This window comes from Triturus cristatus, chromosome 3_2 (assembly GCF_964204655.1).
Source record: "Triturus cristatus chromosome 3_2, aTriCri1.1, whole genome shotgun sequence".
Taxonomy (NCBI): Eukaryota; Metazoa; Chordata; class Amphibia; order Caudata; family Salamandridae; genus Triturus; species Triturus cristatus.
This window is the reverse complement of record NC_140584.1, coordinates 102185840-102205613: the sequence shown is the minus strand read 5'-3', so window position 1 is coordinate 102205613 and position 19774 is coordinate 102185840. Positions and strand designations below refer to the sequence as shown.

At 42.2% G+C, this 19774-nt stretch overlaps 1 protein-coding gene across 1 annotated transcript in view; it reads left to right on the top strand.

Annotated features, from left to right (window-relative positions):
* Positions 1-19774, top strand: part of SLC15A2 (solute carrier family 15 member 2) — a 452967-nt gene that overhangs the window by 225916 nt on the left and 207277 nt on the right. The window contains exons 8-9 of the mRNA XM_085647327.1: positions 2949-3026; positions 4629-4711. Coding sequence (XP_085503453.1) covers positions 2949-3026; positions 4629-4711 — 161 coding nt within the window. The remainder of the gene's footprint in view (positions 1-2948; positions 3027-4628; positions 4712-19774) is intronic.

Genomic DNA, 19774 nt, shown 5'->3' with positions numbered 1-19774 from the left:
TTTAGGTCATTCCGAATTGCCGCCACCTCAATTTGAAGCAAGTTAGTGTTTGTTTTGGTAGTATGTGCTATATCATGAACTGACTTAAGTTTGAGTAGAATAGTGTCTAAGGTCGAGGCAGAATCCAAATTACCTTTAGCTGGTAAGTCCAGTGTGGGTGAATTTTGTTTAGACCTCTTCAGATATGCCTTCGAATCTCTGTCCTTGGAAGTGACACCCATACCTTCTGCCATTGGAAACACACACAGCAGGCACGCAAACTGACTGAAAGTGCATAGCTGTTGCATAATGAGAACAGAGTACTGTAAAAATGACTTCCGAGAAAATGAAGAATTAATACCTGAGAGACCGAAAGCCAATTCGTCTATGGAATGCGGCAAGCCTAAAGACTCTCGACAACAATTCGTTAACAGGTAGCTGACACAACAGAGAGGCCCGGCCAATGTTGAGTTATAGAAAGCAGACTTAAATGAACTCTGCACGACCAGCAATAACCTGGACAGGCTCCAAAGCTTAAAATTGAACAAAAGACATGCTGTTCAAATGATAGTGTACACTCACTGAAGTACCGCCAGTTGAGTAGTAGGCCACTAATTAGGCATTATGACTCCAGAGAGAATCCTTTCAGCGGTCTCCATTTCATGAATGTAATGACGAAATATAATGACGACCCCACAAAAGACTCTGGACCTGATATAGAGAGGTATCAAATTGGACATGACAATACCTCATGCAGCGCAGGGGAAATGAGCCTGAAGTTCTAGCAGGCAAACAGGTTGATTTTATGCCCTCAGACCTTGTAACGATGAGACCTCCAAGCCAGCCGACATTTTGAATCTCTGACATGAAGAGAAAATTGCTGAGCAGCGTAACACCCAGGGAAGCCGTCCAAATCAACAAAAGGTGTCCCAAATACTCCTGAGCTGTTCCGCCGCCTAATGCTGTGGATTGGTGAACAGAAAATCACCCGAACAGCATTTTAAAAAGAGCGTTCGCACCGGTGGTCAGACGGAGCTCAAGAAAGCGCGGCCATTTTAGATGCGTGCTAAGCCATGCCCCCCTCTTAATGCTTTATGTTCTTGATGCCCCGAATCCTAGCTCCACTCACAGTGTTACAGTGTCCTCTGATATCCACAGCGCTATCAAAAGCCAGTCAGCATTCTCTCTGACTCAGCGAGACTTCCTCCAAAGTCACTGTTAGCCCTGCATGCGGCTCCTGCAGAGAGCAAGGAATACATGACAACGGAGGAGAATAGCAAACCTCCAAAGTTTCTTGGCTTACTAAAATGTTTTCTTATTGTTTGTGCAACCTAGTGGAATGCTGCAGAATTACTTGAGTTTGGCATGATGCACAATATTTCTATACAATGTAAGTATTAAGTATTAAGCTATTCCTCTGTAGCCCTTTACAACCTGCAAAGAAAGAATTAGATGAATAATGCACCAAATAAGTGGGCAAGTTGCCCCTTTTATATTGTACAATTCTGTTCCCGTGGTTCTGTTTTATAGAAAAGACCTCAAACAATCAGATGTATAAACTGTGGGGCTTATTTATGAGAGGCTTGCACCACCAGAGAGTCACTTTTTTTGAGTCTCCGGTGTTGCAAGCCTCTCAACCATGTCTATGTGGCCACACAAAGCCACTCTGAGTGAGACAAAGCAGGGCAAGACACTGTGTTGTCTTGCTCTGCACCAGGGAGGTGTTCCTTGGGCGTTGCTGTGGGTTTTCCTAAGCAACACCCAAGGGTTTTGACGCTGGCCCAGATTTTACTTAATCACGTAAACCATGGAAAGCGCCAAAACCTTATGCCTTCCAGAGCAGGCTTAACAAGGAGAAATATTTGTATTCCTCTTTCCATGTGTGCTGCATTCTGCAACACACAAAGAAAGAGGAAAATGCCTTGTGGTTGCAATCTACAGTGCAAGTGAGGTTGAAAGACTTCATTTTAGTCAGCTATGTTCATTGTAGTCTAGTTGTCAAGTTCTCATTTTGATTTGCTAGCCGCAAAATGGGCTAGCCTTCATTGACTGTATTCAAAGACTTTCCCAAGCAAAAGTGTCATTTGTCTTTTGTAATTGCCCAGCCCTTCACTGACATATAGTGAATGTCGATGTCTATGGATTCAAAATATTTAGTGTATATTTCACTGCATTTAAGTCAGTGTTCAACATTCCACGGCTAAGGGTTGTGTTCTCAAGTTCCTTTATGAACAAGAGCACATCTGCCAGATTTGAGGTGACATACAAACACACAACAAACATATACACACCCACACACACACACACGTGCACTTACCCACACACACACACGCAAAGACTCAGACATACAACATACAAAATAGAAAGTGAGAGTGTAGATATAGATATGTTTGTGAGGTATTTTCCAATTGTATTTTCTATTTTCTTTTGATTTTTGTTACATTTTCTGAGGATGTTAAGACCATTAAAAAAATAATATAATAAAAAAATATATATATGTATACAACCTATTTTATAACTTTATTTGTGTGTGCGTGATATAATTTTATATGTGTGTTTTCTACATGTTATGTACTGCAAGATGGAAAAGAGGTTGGTGTTCTACTGCTGTCTGTCTGACTTGGCAAACCTTTGTGTCATGGCTGATGATGGACAGCCACTTGGATATTCCTGTGGTGAACAAATTTAGATTTTGCATGTAAATCAACATCAATCAAATGTATTAAACAGTGCTCTTCCATACTTGGCCAAGGTTTCACCATGAACATATAACATGGAGTTGTGTTATCTAAAATATGTACCTTTTAATGGAATTTGATCTGAGATATTGAATAAATGGATACAAAATATATAAAACTCTTGAAAGTAACATTGGCTAATAATATAAGCTTAACTTCTGTCTGCTGACCTTGTGGGATGCTGCATTACTTTGATAAGAATGCATGAATGTTGTTCTCTTTTATCCATAGGAGATGTTAAATGCTTTGGAGGAGATTGCTATGCCCTGGCCTTCGGTGTCCCAGCAGCACTGATGGTGGTGGCCCTTGGTAAGAACACTCCTGTTTCTGATCTGAGTGTGTATTTACAAGCAGGTCCAACAAGGGAGGTGCAATGTCAGCACACACGAGGGAATGATGAACTAAAAACTCATTTTTATGTGATGGTTAGCCACAAAATGCAAAATCCAACCGATTGCACCATTAAGGAGCAACACATGACCATCAACAAAGTTGTTCAGTACCTTTTTGGGGTTTTGTAATGATATTCATTAAGCCAATGAAAAAGCAAAAACTGTGTGCCCCACCATTTGCTATTCCCAGTAGGCTGCAGGCAAAAGGACTGTCTTATGGCCAGTATCTACACCAGCTTCCTTCCCACCTCCATGTATTTGTTGAATAATTTTTCAACTAGCAGCAGAAAGAAACAAAAAACATAAATGTTCCACAACTGGTAATAGCACACATCTACCAGTTCAGCCTGCCCTTCAGGAAGTAACTGCACTTGCTTCCATAGTTAATATGTAATTAATTCATATAAGTAACAGTTATTTGACCCAGCAACGTAGAAAAACTGTTCCCAATTCAAATGTGATTATCAATTCACCAGAGTGGAACCTTTTCTCAGTGTTGCCTGGACAGTGTGTGATTACCTTCTCAACACCTGCAACTGAAAGTGTTTGAATCACTCACACAATATGACTCATAATGTCCTACCACTCAATAGGGCATGGTTGTACATGCGCTGAATTCCGATCTTTTTGATGGAAGTGTCTATATAGGGAGATGGCAAGTGCAGCCAAGTTCATACACCAAGACCCAGAGCTCAATTGACAAAGGTTGTTCCTCGTGTAAATTTGAATTTTGTGGTCTGCATCCTGATTTCTAGAATTTGGAATATATGAATTTTGCCCAAAATGCAATGACAGTTGAAAATCGGCACATAAGTGGATTTTGCATTATTGTAAATTGAGAGATGGGCTGCAAGTTGATCATTTCTAGGGAGACAGTGACAAACCAAACTGCACTGAAAACCCCAAAACTCATAATTACAAATATTTTCAACATTTCTTAGGCGGTTCTCGCTGTGGAAAAAGCAGGTAAAATGATAGGTATTAAAGAAGAAGTAAGTGCTATTCGGTGGTGGGTGGGAGTCCCATATTTAATAGGGGTATAGGATGAGGAATTTATCCATTTCAATAATTCTGGTGGAGAAACGTAATTGATAGTACAAATGTACACTTTCACGTGATTTGTTTATGCACATTTTCCACGTAGTGCAAACCCCTATCAGAGAATTGTGTGAGGTAGTAGTATTCCTAGAACTTTAGAAATGTTGTAGATTTACAGGAGCATTTCTGGCATTCTTTGTGGAACCACAAAATTTAAGAAATGTGCTCTAAATCTAGGTGAAAATCTATGGCAGTATATTTGAAACTATGTCAAGATGTGTTTTGTAGACTGGTTCTACAGTTGCAGATTATATATTGACTTCTTTGGTATGACTTCTGAAAGCAGAAAAAAGAGCAGTACTCGTTTTAAAGCATACAAATTACAAAATATATTGTCTAACTCATTGTTAATTAAACGTGACTTTAGTCCTCTGATTATATCTGCTGAGGTTAAAATAACCTGTACATTCCATCCCTGCAGTTGTGTTTATTGGCGGAAGCGTAATGTACAAAAAAAATCCACCACAAGGAAACATATTGGTTGATGTTTGCAAGTGCATTGGGGTGAGTATGGTGTCTTCCATGCTTTCATTTTGTGTTATCACGGTAGGGATGGGTGGTCAGTGCCAACAGTTTCAAATGTTTTTAGAAATAGCCCAATACATTTTGCACCAGAAAGACCAAAGGAGGGTGTTTAGAGTCTGCACCCAAACTAGGGACATTATGAAATATGTGAATTCTGTTCACTGCACTCCACATTGGTATACAAATCTTATCATCATGTGATCTTAATAATTGGAGCACACCTCTGTAATTATTTGTGGTATATTCTGTATACCTATGTTTCTTGGGCTTTTTCTATCACAACCTCTTCTAAAATGGTCCCATGGATAAACAAAGGATCTGTGCTTTCTTTCAGTCATGTGCATAAAACAAAATCTAAGACTGATTCCTGATAGTGGAGTAGGCCACAGACTTGCTTACTACAGTCGTATTACGTACCATACCACACACCCCTATAGACTAGAAAAAAGGATTGTTTTGTATTTTGCTAAGCTTTATGATTATTGAGACTCCAAAAGCTCATATAGTAATTAATAGGGTGGTGGTAGCCATACCAACACATTGTTCTCTATCACATTGGCAGATTCAATATTGGGGACCACAGCTACCATTATTCTTCACAATAGATCTTTACCAATTCACACTGTATCTGTATCAATGGAGGACGTAGACTCTTGTTTTTAGTGTTTATGGAACACTGAGGGTAACTTGGAGGATGTGTCTTGTCTCCCTTATGTGTGAGTTGTCATGTCCAGCTTCAATGCATGCCAGAGTAATTTAAAACGAGGGGGCGTTTTCCTGCAGATTGTGACTAGGAACCCATGAGTCTTCCATATATCCCACAGATATTAATTGACTTTTGACTGAATGGAGGCCCCTGAATCAGTTAGGTGACCCCTGAAGGGCTGGGGCCCCCACCCCACAAGGGCTTCAGGGACCTGAGCTACACCCTTGATGCAGAATGCGGAATGGGTGTTAGATTTCATGATGTGGAATGTTCAGTTAACGGCTGCACGCTGAGAAATAAAGATGTATAATACCAAGCTCCATGTGTGGCACTGTCATTTGCATGTGCAAAGGAGGACGCAACAACTGGCAATGAGATAGTGCAGGAGTCTCCAACCTTTTCTGTAGTGAGAGCTACTTTGGATCAGTGAAAATTGTTGTGAGCTACTAACTAAAGGCTAAGCAACTCGTGCATTTTTTCAAGAGTTCCCCACGCCTAGCTTCCTTTACTTTAAGCCTAATTTCGTAGGTTCACCGGGCAAAACAAGGAAATGCTTCCCACATAGGATCACAAACCAAAGAAAACACTTCCAACCACCCGCCCTACACATGCCATACCTTGCTGACTATTGTAAGTCAATGCTTCAGTGCCACACATTGGGTAACATTGGCAAGCACTATAAAAATACTGCAACAGAATGCCCCCCCCTCCCCCCCTCTTCATTATCAAATGAACAAATGGAGAAGAGTTATGTTACAAATTAATGCATAGGATTTCCTTTCATGTCTGGGCATTTGCAGGCTATTGAAACAATAACACATGGGTGGTGTTTGGAACAGTGGTAATCCTAGTTTCACTATCTGCATTATTTTATTTTTAAACGACAATGCATGTTCATGCCCGTAATCTCATGAAATGAGTGCTTCTACCAGCATCTCTGTTTCTAAAGCAAAATGTACAAGTTGTCCCAGGGCACAAATCTGAACCACAAACTTTCTTTTATGACTATTAATCATAGAAAGAAAGTTGCAGGCCCTGGTTCGCACGCTTGCAGCTAGCTCAGATAGATGCAATTTATTTTTTTAAGATAAAACAGTCTAAAATGCTGCTTTATTCTTGTTACAGTGAGGGATGGTGTACTCTGGGCCTTGTTTTTAGTTTGAACTTCATAATAGACAGACAACTGTCCAGTAAACTAAACAGTATTGATTATCACAACAATTGGAATCACAGCATGGTAATGGAGAGGTATATCCTATTTATGAAATGGGCAAAAAATTATTTTGGGGAAGCATTTCATTTTAAAATGAAGATGAGTAGGGGAAATAAAGCGCGGTGCCAGTCGATGTTAAAATTGTGGTGTCAATTTAAATATGCAGTTTTTCCCACTGATTTTGTTTTTATTTTAGGGAAGCATTGAATTTTCTAACAGATCATTATTACTTGATACTTGTACAGTTTTATATACCCCGAACTTGACCGAAAAGTCTTGAAGCGCTTTACATGTACGCCAAATACATTACACAAGGAAATATTCGTTTTTGAGGCATTTTCGCAGAATTACAGTCTGTTGAGACAACACCGAAACTCAAAGCCCGTTCCCCATTCTCTAAGTCGGGAGCTCGGACCCTAATGGCACATGCTCTCCACTAGAGAAGTTAATTGATGCTTTGGCTCAAAACCTTACCCTTCAGCTGAGTGTCCAGGACCTCAACAGTACAGCCATCAGTGATTGACTTGAGCTGCTGAAGTGTAATTACATAAGTGCATACGAGTACAATGACCCACAATGCACACGGTTTGCCTGCGAAGCCTGTCCATAGCGCTCGTAAGCAGCCCAAGGTCTCCCCATGGCTGGTGAACGGCTGCTCACCCTCAGCGGGCTTCAAGTTCATGGCCCCGATTACACCCTACTGAAAAGAAGACATGCAGTTGCTTCGCACTGACCAGACCTACACACATACTCTGGTCAGCTGCCCTCGTTATTTAAAAGACATCGTACTAACTGCATACTCAATTTCAAGCATACTGCGACCCCCTCTGACCTTGCTGTAACTGGGCCATGAATTCAGTAAGTAAAAGCCAGAACTTTCAGCTAAAATACTTTCACAGCTAATCAGGCAATACAGTTAACTGAAAACTGCTTTAGCTCGATGTGCTAACTAACCCCTTCTTTTCAATTTATAGCCCCCTCCCACTCTCCCCAAAGTGCATGCCTGGCCGTAACACTGTATTTTGCGAGGCTAATAAATGTTAATGTGCAGCTCGAAGTCAATTTCGACTACAGGAATGACTGCTTTAATGATGAAACCAGTGAGAACTCGATTTGCCCAGCTACGAACTTAAACGGCAATATGCAGTAAAGGGTATGCCCGTATGCCTTTTATTAAAAAGTAAAGAAGTAAAAGACAGATAAAGCTCACCTGAATTGCCCAGGATCACATATTAGTAGGGTGTGCCCGTTAGTAGGACTCAAACCAAACATAACACCCAACTGCACCGCAGGTAAACGTAGGCCCGTAGTTATGTATTTATTAAAGACATGGAAAAGATGGAAGCGTATTTTATTTGCCCAAAATCAAAGGATGTTGCACCTTGCTGCGGTCAAAACTGGTGCCGCAGTTACCGCGTCAACTATCAAACTGTTAGTAGAATGGAAATAGGGGAATATTAAGTGATTTACAAAATATACAATGGACTCTGCGATTATTAGACAGTCGCCTGAGGAGTTGTTGGCACCAAGCGTAACCAACTGGACTACCAGGCCCATGACGATCATGCATTTCTAGTTAATCATGCTCCATACCCACTCGCAGGACAATGTAAACATCGGTCTATGGAATAATAATAAAACCAGTCTGAATGAGGGAGTGAAGGGCAACATGAATGAGACAGGATGGAAACCACCAGACGACATAGTCATAAGGCAACCCCCAACAAACTTCCACTAATAATATTTAATTATTTTCCGTTGAGACAGGGACTGCTCTGCGCTGTACCAAAACAAGTTTGTGCATTATTATGATCGGGTTAACCTTCCCCCACAGTGCCATTCGCAGTAACCTTGGAAGTGCGCTGCAAATATTCAAGGAATAGTACCTCTTTAGCATCAGCTCTTGAGTCTGGCTAGAATGTCCGTCATTATCGATGTTAAGATGTCCAAACGGGCTCCGCTAAGCACTAATGTGCCATCCGGAGTACAAATGGGACGGACTAGTACTAGTGCAACCAGACTGAGACCCATAAGCACTGGTGAATTTGCCCACATTCAGTATGGCTGCCCAGCTCAAACGCGACATGGTTCTTTGTGCTAAGCCACCCGGCACTCTGAGTAGGGAACCACCGTCAATGAGGAGCAGAAGCAGGCTGGCAGGGATATGTATGCCCTGCTGAGCCCCGATGAAACCCGATAGTGAGGAGCTTAAGGGCAAACCTTGAGGTGTAGCAAAAGCGATTCACTCCAGTAAGTGGGGCAATAAACACGGATGGAAAACCACACCAAAGTTTAGCGTGCCACATATTAAACAGGGCAGCCTAAAATAGGGCGGGAAAGGCCCTCACCTGAAACCTTTGAAGCATTGCTGCCCATTCAAAAAAAGGCTCCACTTCTGCATCTGCTAATGACCCACGCTGCCTCTGCTCCTCGTATCCCTGGATCATAACCACTGCGCTGCTGATTCACCCAATTCAATTTGTCTGCATTTGCATTTTTCAAGAATTTCTGCCTCCGAGTACAGATACAATGGATCAGTTTCACTAGTCTAAACTGGGAAGCGAGGGTAGTATACACCGCGCATTCCATCTAGTAAAGCGCGGTGGTAGCCGACGCTACAATCAGAGGGCTTTGCACGCACTCAGCCGCTTTCACTGACTAATATGTGAAGTCAAATATAAAGCATGATGTAGTCAGTGAAAGCGGCGGAGTGCACGATAGGCCCTTTGATTTTAACGTCTACTGCCACAGAGCTTCTTACTAGGGAAGGCAGATTATAAAGCGCCGTGCCAACCCTGAAAAACAAAGGTCCTTTATGCACTGAGACACTTTTGCCGACTATGCAGATACTAGGCCAGGTGCTCATTTACCGATCTGCTACTCCACTCCGCCCACGATCAAAAGATCCATTTAAAGCGCGGTGCCCGTCTGAAAAAGGCTGGTGGCGCGATTCCTGGTTGTGTCAGACTTCAGGAAGATCGTCATGTTCCTCTGCCTGCCCCGCCCCAGCTAAGCTCAGTTCAGCCAATCTGAGCAGCTGGTTTTGGTGAGGGCGGGCAAACGCGAATGACAAACCTTAAAAGACAGTGAAGGGCTAATAAATGCATGCTGGAGCGCAGAACGAAAGCGTAATTATTAGATGCCGGACGAGCTACTCCCAGGGGGTCGGCGAGCTACTGGTAGCTCGCGATCGACCGGTTGGAGACACCTGAGATAGTGTATTGCGTGAACCCCTTGATCTGAAGAACCTAGAGTGCTCTCCCGGAGATCTTGCCGTGTTCCAGCAAACTGCTTGTGCATGCCATGTGTGCCTCAGTCGAAGTGAAAATTGACAGTTGGTGTATGTGGATTCAAAGTGGCACTCCAGCCAATGCTAGGTCGCTGAAGAAAGTGAAGGCTTTCTAGAACGTTTGATTGTCATTAGCTAGAAACTTGCTGATAAATTCGAGACAAGAGGTGCTGCACCACAACACAACAACCAGGTACAAAGAAGCATTAAAGGTTGTGACAGCAGAGTGCAAGGAAGCACTAAAAGCAGAGACATTCTGACAACAAGAAATGCTAAAGGCAGTGACAACCAGGTACAGGAAAGTGCAACGAGTGGCGAAAGCCAGGTGTAAGAGAATGCTGTGAGCTGAAGCAGGTAAATGCAGAGAAACATTAGAGGTGGCAATAACCAGAGAGAGAATATGATTGTGCGTATCAGAACCTCAGTAAAGAGAGCTAGCCGACCTTAGCACCAGGTGCAAACCCAAGCTAAAGCACAGGTTTGTGCTTACGAGGCTAGTGAATCACATGGGACTGACTGAAAGGCCATGGGCTGTGGTTGGAATAGTGGTATTTTTCAATGGCTGCTGAGAAGAGCGCAAAGTATTGATGGGCTGCCTTCTTGAAATCACCACCTCTCTTCAATACTGACAAAAAGCAAAATATTGGCAAAAAGCAAACCCATTTAATGATTTCATTGATGCACTGGAAGAGGCAAATGACAACAAGATCATTAAATATCTAAAGAATTTAGCAGTTGACTAAGTAAAAGAAGTGATAAAGAAGATGCCATGAGGTAAGGAAGTGACGTACAGTCAAATGAAAGAGGCGTTAAGCACCAAGGGGCATATTAACAAGGGCTTTAGCTCTGCTTTTTTGGCTTTAAAAGCCAAAGAAGCGGAGATAAAAATATCGCCCTATCAACAACAGGGTGCGAACATGCAAAATCGCATGTTAGCACCCTTTTTCACTACGCTTCCCTTTGCATCTCTAATGAGATGCAAAGTGGGCGTTCCAGAGTAAAATAATAGGAGAAATGTCGCTAAGCGACATTTTTCCTATTACCAAGCTTCACGCTAACCCTGTTAGAGGCAAAAAAAAGTAGTTCTAACCACGGTTAACGCTGCTTTTTACGTCTGCTCATTTTCAGACTTAGCCATGTAATCCAATGGGAGGTGGATTACATGGCTAAGTCCACCATGGGCTATCAACAAGGATATCCCTGTTCTTGTAGTTTTATCGCTGCATTACCAGCGATAACCTCCCAAAATGCCGCTATCGCTAGATTTTTTATCGCCTAGGTGGATTAGCGTTGTTAATAACGCGATAACCAGGCGATATTATCCAACGATAGCGGGCGTTAAATAAATTAACGCTAAGCGCCCTCAGCGTTAATTTTCCCTGTTCCTTGTTAATATGCCCCCAAGTTCAATGCAATGCCAAATGTCGACTATGAAAAGTACATTTTTTGTCAGTAAATACAGAGAGCTGGTGAAACGATGGATGAGCTTGTAGAAAGAGTTGATTGGCTCATCAAGCATTGCAAGTTCAATTAATTCAATGATCAAGAGGCCATGTGTCTCAAAGTACTAGATGGCTGTCTTTCTGATTTCTTCAGATGATGAATGCTGAAAGGGACACTCAGCTTGGAGCCAGTACTAATGGCTGCCAGAGCAGAAGAAATAGCTGACAGACAAGCAGCTAACATGGAGGCTGGAACAGCCCAAAACGAATCAGCATTGAGTGTGAAAAGTAAGGCCATGACAAGGCAGAAGGCAATAAACTAATGTCTCCCAGAAAAATAAGTGGTGTTTTCTATGTGGATTTTCCTTTCCACATAAAGGTAAATGTCCCGTCGTTGAACAGACATGTAAAGGGTGCGGGTAAGACAACCATTTGTTAATGGTTTGCAAAACAAGGAAAAGATCTCGTTCATCACGTCGAAAAAACTAAATGGAGGAAAAATCAAGTGTATCATGTAGAGAAAACTTAATTAATGCCAGAACGTTCCAGACACAACATTTACACTCGCCCACAAGGCCATGTGACCACATCAGTTGAGGCAAGTAGAAACTGAACAATGTCGATAGTTATCAAATTCCTCATCTAAAAGTACATCACCATCATTGTCAAGAGACAGTGAGGGAGATGAGTGTGTGATGTCAATGTTGAGTGCTGGATGATGTGCACCTGTAGGATTAGCTTTTAGCATGGAAAATGGCGATGAAAATTAGGTCGACAAGTGAAAGTGCGAAATTCACTTACACACTGTCCCAAGATCACACTGAAAGTGAATGGAAGCTCCATTCTTTTTATGATTGACAGTGGGGTGTCGATAAACATTATGCCAGTGAAAAAGTACAATGTACTGTCTCCAGTGCCCCATTTAACCCTGTTGAAAACCAAAGTGTATTCGCAGGCTGCTTCAATGCCGCTGCAAGGTTAAGCTTCATTCATAGCACCTGTGAAGAATAAAAAGATTGATGATGAGAAAAAAGGGGTCAAACCTGCCCCATCGAGTATTCCTCACAGAATAGCACTTTCTGCTAAACAATCACAGAGCTTCTTCTCACACTAGCCTGTTGCTCTCTTTAAAATAATACATAATGAGTCCATTTGCAATGTCCATTGGTTAAAAACTGTATGATATCATCAAATTATTATATGTTAAGATGGCATTCCTGCCAAAAGGGAAGTGTGCTTTGGACCATCTGGGAGCTTGATTGAACTTTAGAAACCATAGCGGTAACAATAATGAATATATTAAGACTGAGGGCCATTGGCATGACTCCTGTTCCACCAAGCTTACTGTTCTCCTGCCTCATTTAGGAGTAGGAAACAAGCCATATTTACACTGGTGGAGTCTCAGCTTGCTCATCTAGCATAAACCTGTGACATGGTAGCCTGTCCACCACTGGGCCACCAGGTCATAGTGATGGTCAGCCAGCCCTATGAAGGGCATCATGAGCGTCACTAGATTCCACAGATTGTGGATGCGAGCCGTGTGTTCCAGGGCCATAATTTTATTTTCAAGAAAAAAACTCCCACTTGGCGAGATTGTTTATTGGAAACAAAAACCCTCTGTCTAGTAGTCGCAGCAAACATGGTGCCCACTTGGCAATGATCCCTGCCTGTAATTGACCCACAGCACTTGCCACTGCACTGAAGGCACAGAGATCTTTGTTTTCCTGGTGGCAACCTCTTAGTATGGTAGGCAGCCCCTGCCAGGAAAGTAGAGACAATAGCCTTCACATACCTTGCATGTCAGTGGACCACCCGCTAGGGTCTAATTCACTCTGTAAGTTATTTTATGAAGAAAATACACTTTAAGACGACTTTGTATTACTCCAGTGTTGTGAAATATTCCTTTAACAGAGTGACACACACATCTTTATGTGAATAGATTGATATATGTTATGACTGTGCACTTCCTTATGGCCATATTCTTAAAAAGTAGTAAGGAACTTACTCCTGCAGTCTTAAACATACAGCTGAAATGAATTTCAGACAAGAATGAAATTCATTAAGGGTACCAGGACTCCTCTAGACAACTTGTAACAGTCACACATTCCCATAAATAGTTCTGAAATCCATTATAAATTACAGGCTGATCAGGTGTAAATGTGCTGCACAAGTTCATGTGCACTTTAAAGCATTTTTTATGTTTCTACGCATGGAAGAAATCTTTTCCCCAAATCCCTCGCCAATTTTGAAGGTCATATCCCCCTTTCCCACCCTGAAAACCGAATATCTGTTGCATTTTGTGCCAACAAATCTGCAATCCTTTTCAGAGTTGTACACGCCCTGCAAAAGATTAATGAGTACCCACAAACTTATTTTTCATCATCCTAAGAGGGTTCCACCAGCCAGAAACACCAATATCCTGCTAGGTGACAAGATTTACCATACATCAAATTCCGTCATACTGATGTTTTGAGAACTGTGAATGTGGATTGTTCTCAGGTGTCTCCAAATGTGTACTATTGTTCAATTTATGCAAATAAAATATGTGAGTACATGATGATACCACTTTGCATAATTGTAAGTGTACACAAATTCTGTGTTTGTGATGTGCAAACACAATTTTTATTTTGCATATTCTTTTTATTGTCATTTAAATTCAAGATGTTGAAACAACCCGAGGTAGAATCCTCGTAACAATTGACAAAAGGCAGACAGGAAGAAAGTGAGGAGAAGGGAAGGGAAGGAGAAAGAGAGGGGAGGAGGAGGGCACAACCAGCATATAATGACATTACAGTAGCTATCGTTACAGGTACATAATGGAAATATCATGTTAAAACACACATAATATAGGCAGAAACAAACTTCAGAGGGTCATGTTAGAATGGGACACATCATGCAAGACATGCCAGCATAGGGAGGGAATTAATCGATTATTCTCTGGACAATGATACCTATACAGGGCCTTTCCCAGCGATATCCAGAATGCAGGCTAGCATTAGCGTATGTCAGTCTGTGTGGCTTAGTGATTGAGGGGAGTCTCGTAAATGCAGGTAAGCTGAAAGTGGCTCCCAAATATCTTTGTGGCAAGAGGTAGGGGTCATCAGTCCCCAAGAGGCAGCCAATTGATCCTGGCAATACATTGCATCCTGCAGCCCAGATTTCCTCCCGCAGTTTTGGCAGGAGCCTGGCAGTTAGAATTCATTCAGCGAGTGGTACGTCTTTAACATAGCCCAGTAAACTAACAGTCAGCGTTTAAGGCATTGAATGACAGGTGATCTCTTGAAGATTGTGATGGTCTGGAGCCCAATTGTCTGCTCTTCTCGGTCAGTCCCAAGCCAGATGTATAAACAACATCTGGTGTGCCGAACACCTCTCACAGCATGCCTCCTTTTTCAAGCCCATGTGCTGCAGTTGTGTCGGTGTGCAATACAGCTGGTGAAGAAACTTGAAATGGATGAGTTGTTATCTGTAGTTGGGGGAATGAGCTGCAGTCTGCCCGCAGCAATATGTCCATAGCTCAGCACTGAGTGGAGGATCTATGTCCAGCGCTCATTTAGCATGTGCTGTAGGAGTACAAATGTGTGCCTTGTCCTGTATGATAGCGTTTAGGCTTGTGACCAGTTTGTGGTGTAAGACATTCATCAGCATGAGTTCAAGAGCATCTAGCATGGGTGTGGATTCAGGGAAAGTGATATGTTGCACATGACATGAGGCACTTATCTGATGGTAGAGTATGATTTCCAGTACAGTGCGGCAAGGAGCATCATCCAATGCAAATGGGGGAAGGAACTGGCAGTCAGGGGATACGTCAACGTAGGTGATTGTATTTCTCCTGTGTGCTTGCACCCTTGCGCCTTTGTCTTGCAACGCCGATAGCATTGGGTTACGTGTTATGTGGATAGATGGGATGTATATATTGTAAGTTGGCCCGATGTCGCAGTCCATCCCATGCCCATCGATTGCATTCCAAAATATCAGTCCTGGGGCGTGTGGACTTGTATGCTTGATATAATGCAGTGGATAACAGGAGTGGGGAGGCTAAATTGGCCTCCACCGCCACATGTGACTTGAATTCAGTGGGGTATAACCAAACGTAGGTATTTGCAAACACAAAATAGCATAAATCAAAGATTCTAAGTGAGCACACAAGTCATATTTAGGCCCTGATTATGAGCAAGAAGTTAAATTCTGAAATATGTGGTAAACTTTGTTGCCTTACATGTCAGAAATCCAAGCACCATCTGAAATTACCTCCAGTTATATTTTGGCAGTTTAAACCTGGCAAAACAGCCCAATTAATGCTTATGTTGGCTGATTTTGGTACTAAATTCCCCATTTTATGGATGAAAGCTTTTAATAAGAGTTATTTAATAAACCTGTTAAACACCTCACCCATGGTGCCAGTATTTACTGGGTGAAGTAAACAAATCAAGGGACCTTAATTGTGCAAACAGTTTTGTGATTTGTCCCTTGTTATATAGACATTACCCTTTGCTTCCAGGTTTTCGTTCCTGGCTTCTGATATTGTGCTATTTTTGGAAGTGACACCGGGTTTCTGTCATGTTATGTTATGTTAAAAACATTTATTAAGCGCACATACACCAATGGTTTCCTTGGCGCTCGGGGAAAGGTCACGGCAGTGAACAGGAGGATTACTTTAATCGGTGTAGGACTGCGTGAACAACCAAGTCTTAAGTTGTTTTCTGACTTGGGCCAGAGAAGTTGGAAACCTGATCTCCGCCGGAAGGGAATTCCAGAACTGTGGAACAAGGACGGAGAATCTTAGTCCGCCATGCTTCTTTCGCTTAGCTATAGGGACTTTCAACAAGTTCAGATGGGAGGATCTAAGATTGCGAGAGGGGGTATAGCGGTGCACACGCGCCGAGATGAAGATCGGACCAATGCCTTGTAAAGCTTTAAAGATGGTGCAACCCATCTTAAAAAGGCTGTGCATACTCACTGGAAGCCAATGTAGGCTTTTCATGAGAGGACTAACATGATACCATTTAGGCTGTGAGAAAATCAGCCTAGCTGCTTGGTTCTGAACCAGTTGGAGACGCTTGAGTTGATAGGCTGGGATGCCAACATACCCCTCCCTGAGCACATCCATAACAGAGAGGATGACTGACTCGGTCGAATGAGCAGGTCTAAATTGCAGCTCTTTTGAAGGAGACTGGGACCATACCTTGCTCCAGCGAGTTATTCAAAAATGATCTAGGCAGGTCTGGGCATATGGTGAATGCTTCCCGAAGAATATGAGGGGGACAGCAGTCCAGGGGAGAGCCTGAGGTGACCCTATTTAGTAGGGTCAAGAAAGTCTCCTCGGAGATGGGAGGAATGCGGTCAAGATGATGAAGGCTCCGCTCTCTGTTGGGATCGTGAAAGACACTAGCCCCGGGAGGGATGCTAGCCTCAATAGTGGCTATCTTCTCCATGAAAAATGAGTTTAGAGAGTCACATAGAAATTGAGAAGGAACAGGTTTAGGCGTGACTCTATCAGGTTTGGAGAGTTGGTCAACTATAGAGAAAATCTCTTTGGATTTATTAAAGGCCGTAATTATTTTTTGCGAGAAGTAGTTGCTCTTGGTTAGAATAATCAAATTTTTGTATTCTTTCATCAGGGTTAAATAAAAAACTTTTTTTTCTGAAAGATAGTGGCGGCGCCATTGACGTTCGGCTTGTCTGAGTTCCAGTTTCTTTAATTTGAGGTCTTCCGAGAACCACCGCTTTGGTTATACCAAATTAAGGTCTCACAGTCTTAATTTTTTTTAGGGGGGGCAATTTGATCACTAGCTGACTTCAGCCAGAGTTCAATACTCTCTGCCTGGGTCTGAAAATCTTCTAGGCCAGAGGGGGAAGAGCTCTTCAGGCAAGACCAGAACTGGTCCACGTCTGCTCGTCTCCAGTTTCTAAATAGTTGGTTCTCAATTTGTTGGAGTTTAGGAGAAGGAATACATCGGAGAGTAAATCGAATCAGATAATGATCGAACCAGGCACACAGGGATATTAAAAGGGTAGAAATCTCTAAATTAGAGGTCCAAACTTGATCCAAGATATGCCCTTTTATATGGGTGGCCGTCCTCTCGTGTGGGGTACAGTTCATCCCTGTAAGTAGATCAGTAAATTCTCTCGAACTAGGACTCTCCCGATTATCGGAGGGCCAATAAATGAAGTCCCCAATTATGAGAATTCTGGCATAATTGATCACAAGATGAGAAATCATCTCTCCCAGTGCTTGTGGAAAGTTGGGCATATTACCCGGGGGTCTATAGAAAAGGGAACAGATAAAAGGTGACTGAGGGGAATCGAATTTTAAAATAAAAAAATCCGTTAATGGCAAACCAGTGGCCTCTAGGCTAGAAAACTGATGTTCCTTACGAATAATGGCAGCAACCCCGCCTCCGGCTCTCCCCAGAGGGCAGTTAGCCTGAAGGATATAGTAGCCATCAGGGACAGCTGCTAGGATGTCTGGGGTACAATCATCGGTCAGCCAAGTTTCCGTTAATAGGAGGAAGTCTGGGGCTTCTGATTGTAGCAGCAGTGAGATTTCAACTTGGTGTTTCACCAAGGATCGGGTGTTTAAATAACAAACTGTAAATCCTGTGACTTTCTGGGCCTTAGGAGAGGAAACGGTGGATCGCAGTATATTTTTAATAGATTGACTATCCAGAACAAGTTCTGGAAAGTCAGTTCGGTGTATGTAAATTTCCTCTTGTTCAAGAATACGTTTGTTTTCCTCGGGGATTTGAAAATTGTCCTGCCACGCTTTCAATACCTTAGGCGAGTAAGACTTTTTGCTAAAATGGGCATTAGGAATGGCCCCTGGCCCTGGACGGCCGCGGACGGGCACAGACGGGCTTGCCTTAGGTGTGCCTTTGGCGCGCCACCGGCGCGCCCGCTGCACGCATCCGCTGCGCGTCCGAGAAAGCATTTCGTTTTTAACTTCCCACAATCCCGCCAAGCAGCCCGCCAATCAGCATGAAGTGGGGGTGGTTCTGGAGGATAGAGGAAGTAAGCCTGGCGCGTTTCTCCATACAATCGGCACCAGGTAGCCGTGACGGACCGGAAACGTAAGCTCAGGCAAGTGAACCGGTGTAAATGAGAGCGGATGTGAAATGAAATGGATTTGTGCAAAACACGCAATTAATTTTTTTTAAAGTGACGATCTTTAAGATAAATATTGACAAGTTAAAAACACAGGCAGACACTTTCTTTTAAAAGCGATCAGATGTGCCCCAGCCCTGCCAACCGACCTTTTATTCCAAAACTTTTGGATGCCAGGGAAGACTGGGTGTGCCTTGTCATGTGAACATGCCTATTAACCAAGAGTACAGGTTGATCCCAATAACAAGTGTATTTGTTGTGATTATCAAAGTGAACATTGCCCTAGAGTGAAATCCTTCCTGTCAATGATATGCTTGTACATGACAGATAAAGGTTTGAACAACACAGAGGGATGGCTTTAATGATTTGTAGGAATGACAGAAAGAGCAAGGTTATCTTCCGCTCTATTGGATATCGATTGTGCTCAGTGTTTCTTTCAGATGAAGGTCATTGAACGCAAAGAGAACCTAAGAAAATGATCAGAGGCGTGGTGGTGACTGTGGGACAAAGGTTTCACTCTCATGGTGCGCCCTTTGCTAAAAGAGATACTTCAGAGCTTCCATCAGGGAAACAGGGTAGGACTGGCAACAAAAAGTCGGACTGGCGAATTTGGTCATACCAATCCTGACACTGAACGGAGTGAGCAGGCTCTACTATTTTTCAGGGAGGATTTGGGGCCGGCCTCCCTTCCAAAAAAATATATCTATCATATATTAAAATGCCATGACCTTTAAAGTCCCCCCAAATATTGGCATCTCCACTGGTTTTAATGGATTCATTATTAAAAGCACTAAACTATACCCTCCTTAGATACTCGGAAGGAGAGATGCATGCTGTACCAACCCTCACTAGATTGGGACTCAGTATTTCTAGAAGTTGGGAGGCTTCTCCACAGTTTTGTTGAAATTGAGTGGTTTGAGTTAACTGGGCAGCTAAAGTATGAATAAACTGACAAACTGGACCGCCAGTAGGTAATATATATATATATATATATATATATATATATATATATATATATATATATATATATATATATATATATATATATATATATATATATATATATATATTTTATTTTTTATTTTTTTTAAATATGTATATATATATTTATATATATATATATATATATATACACACACACACACACACACAATAAATTAGAAACTTTTAGAAAACTGGTAAAAATGTAGAAAACATACCAATTTAATTGCACTAATATATAAAAATGCATTTTACTAAAAATATAGTATATATCACAAGCATTATTAATTAAAAACAATATAAATTT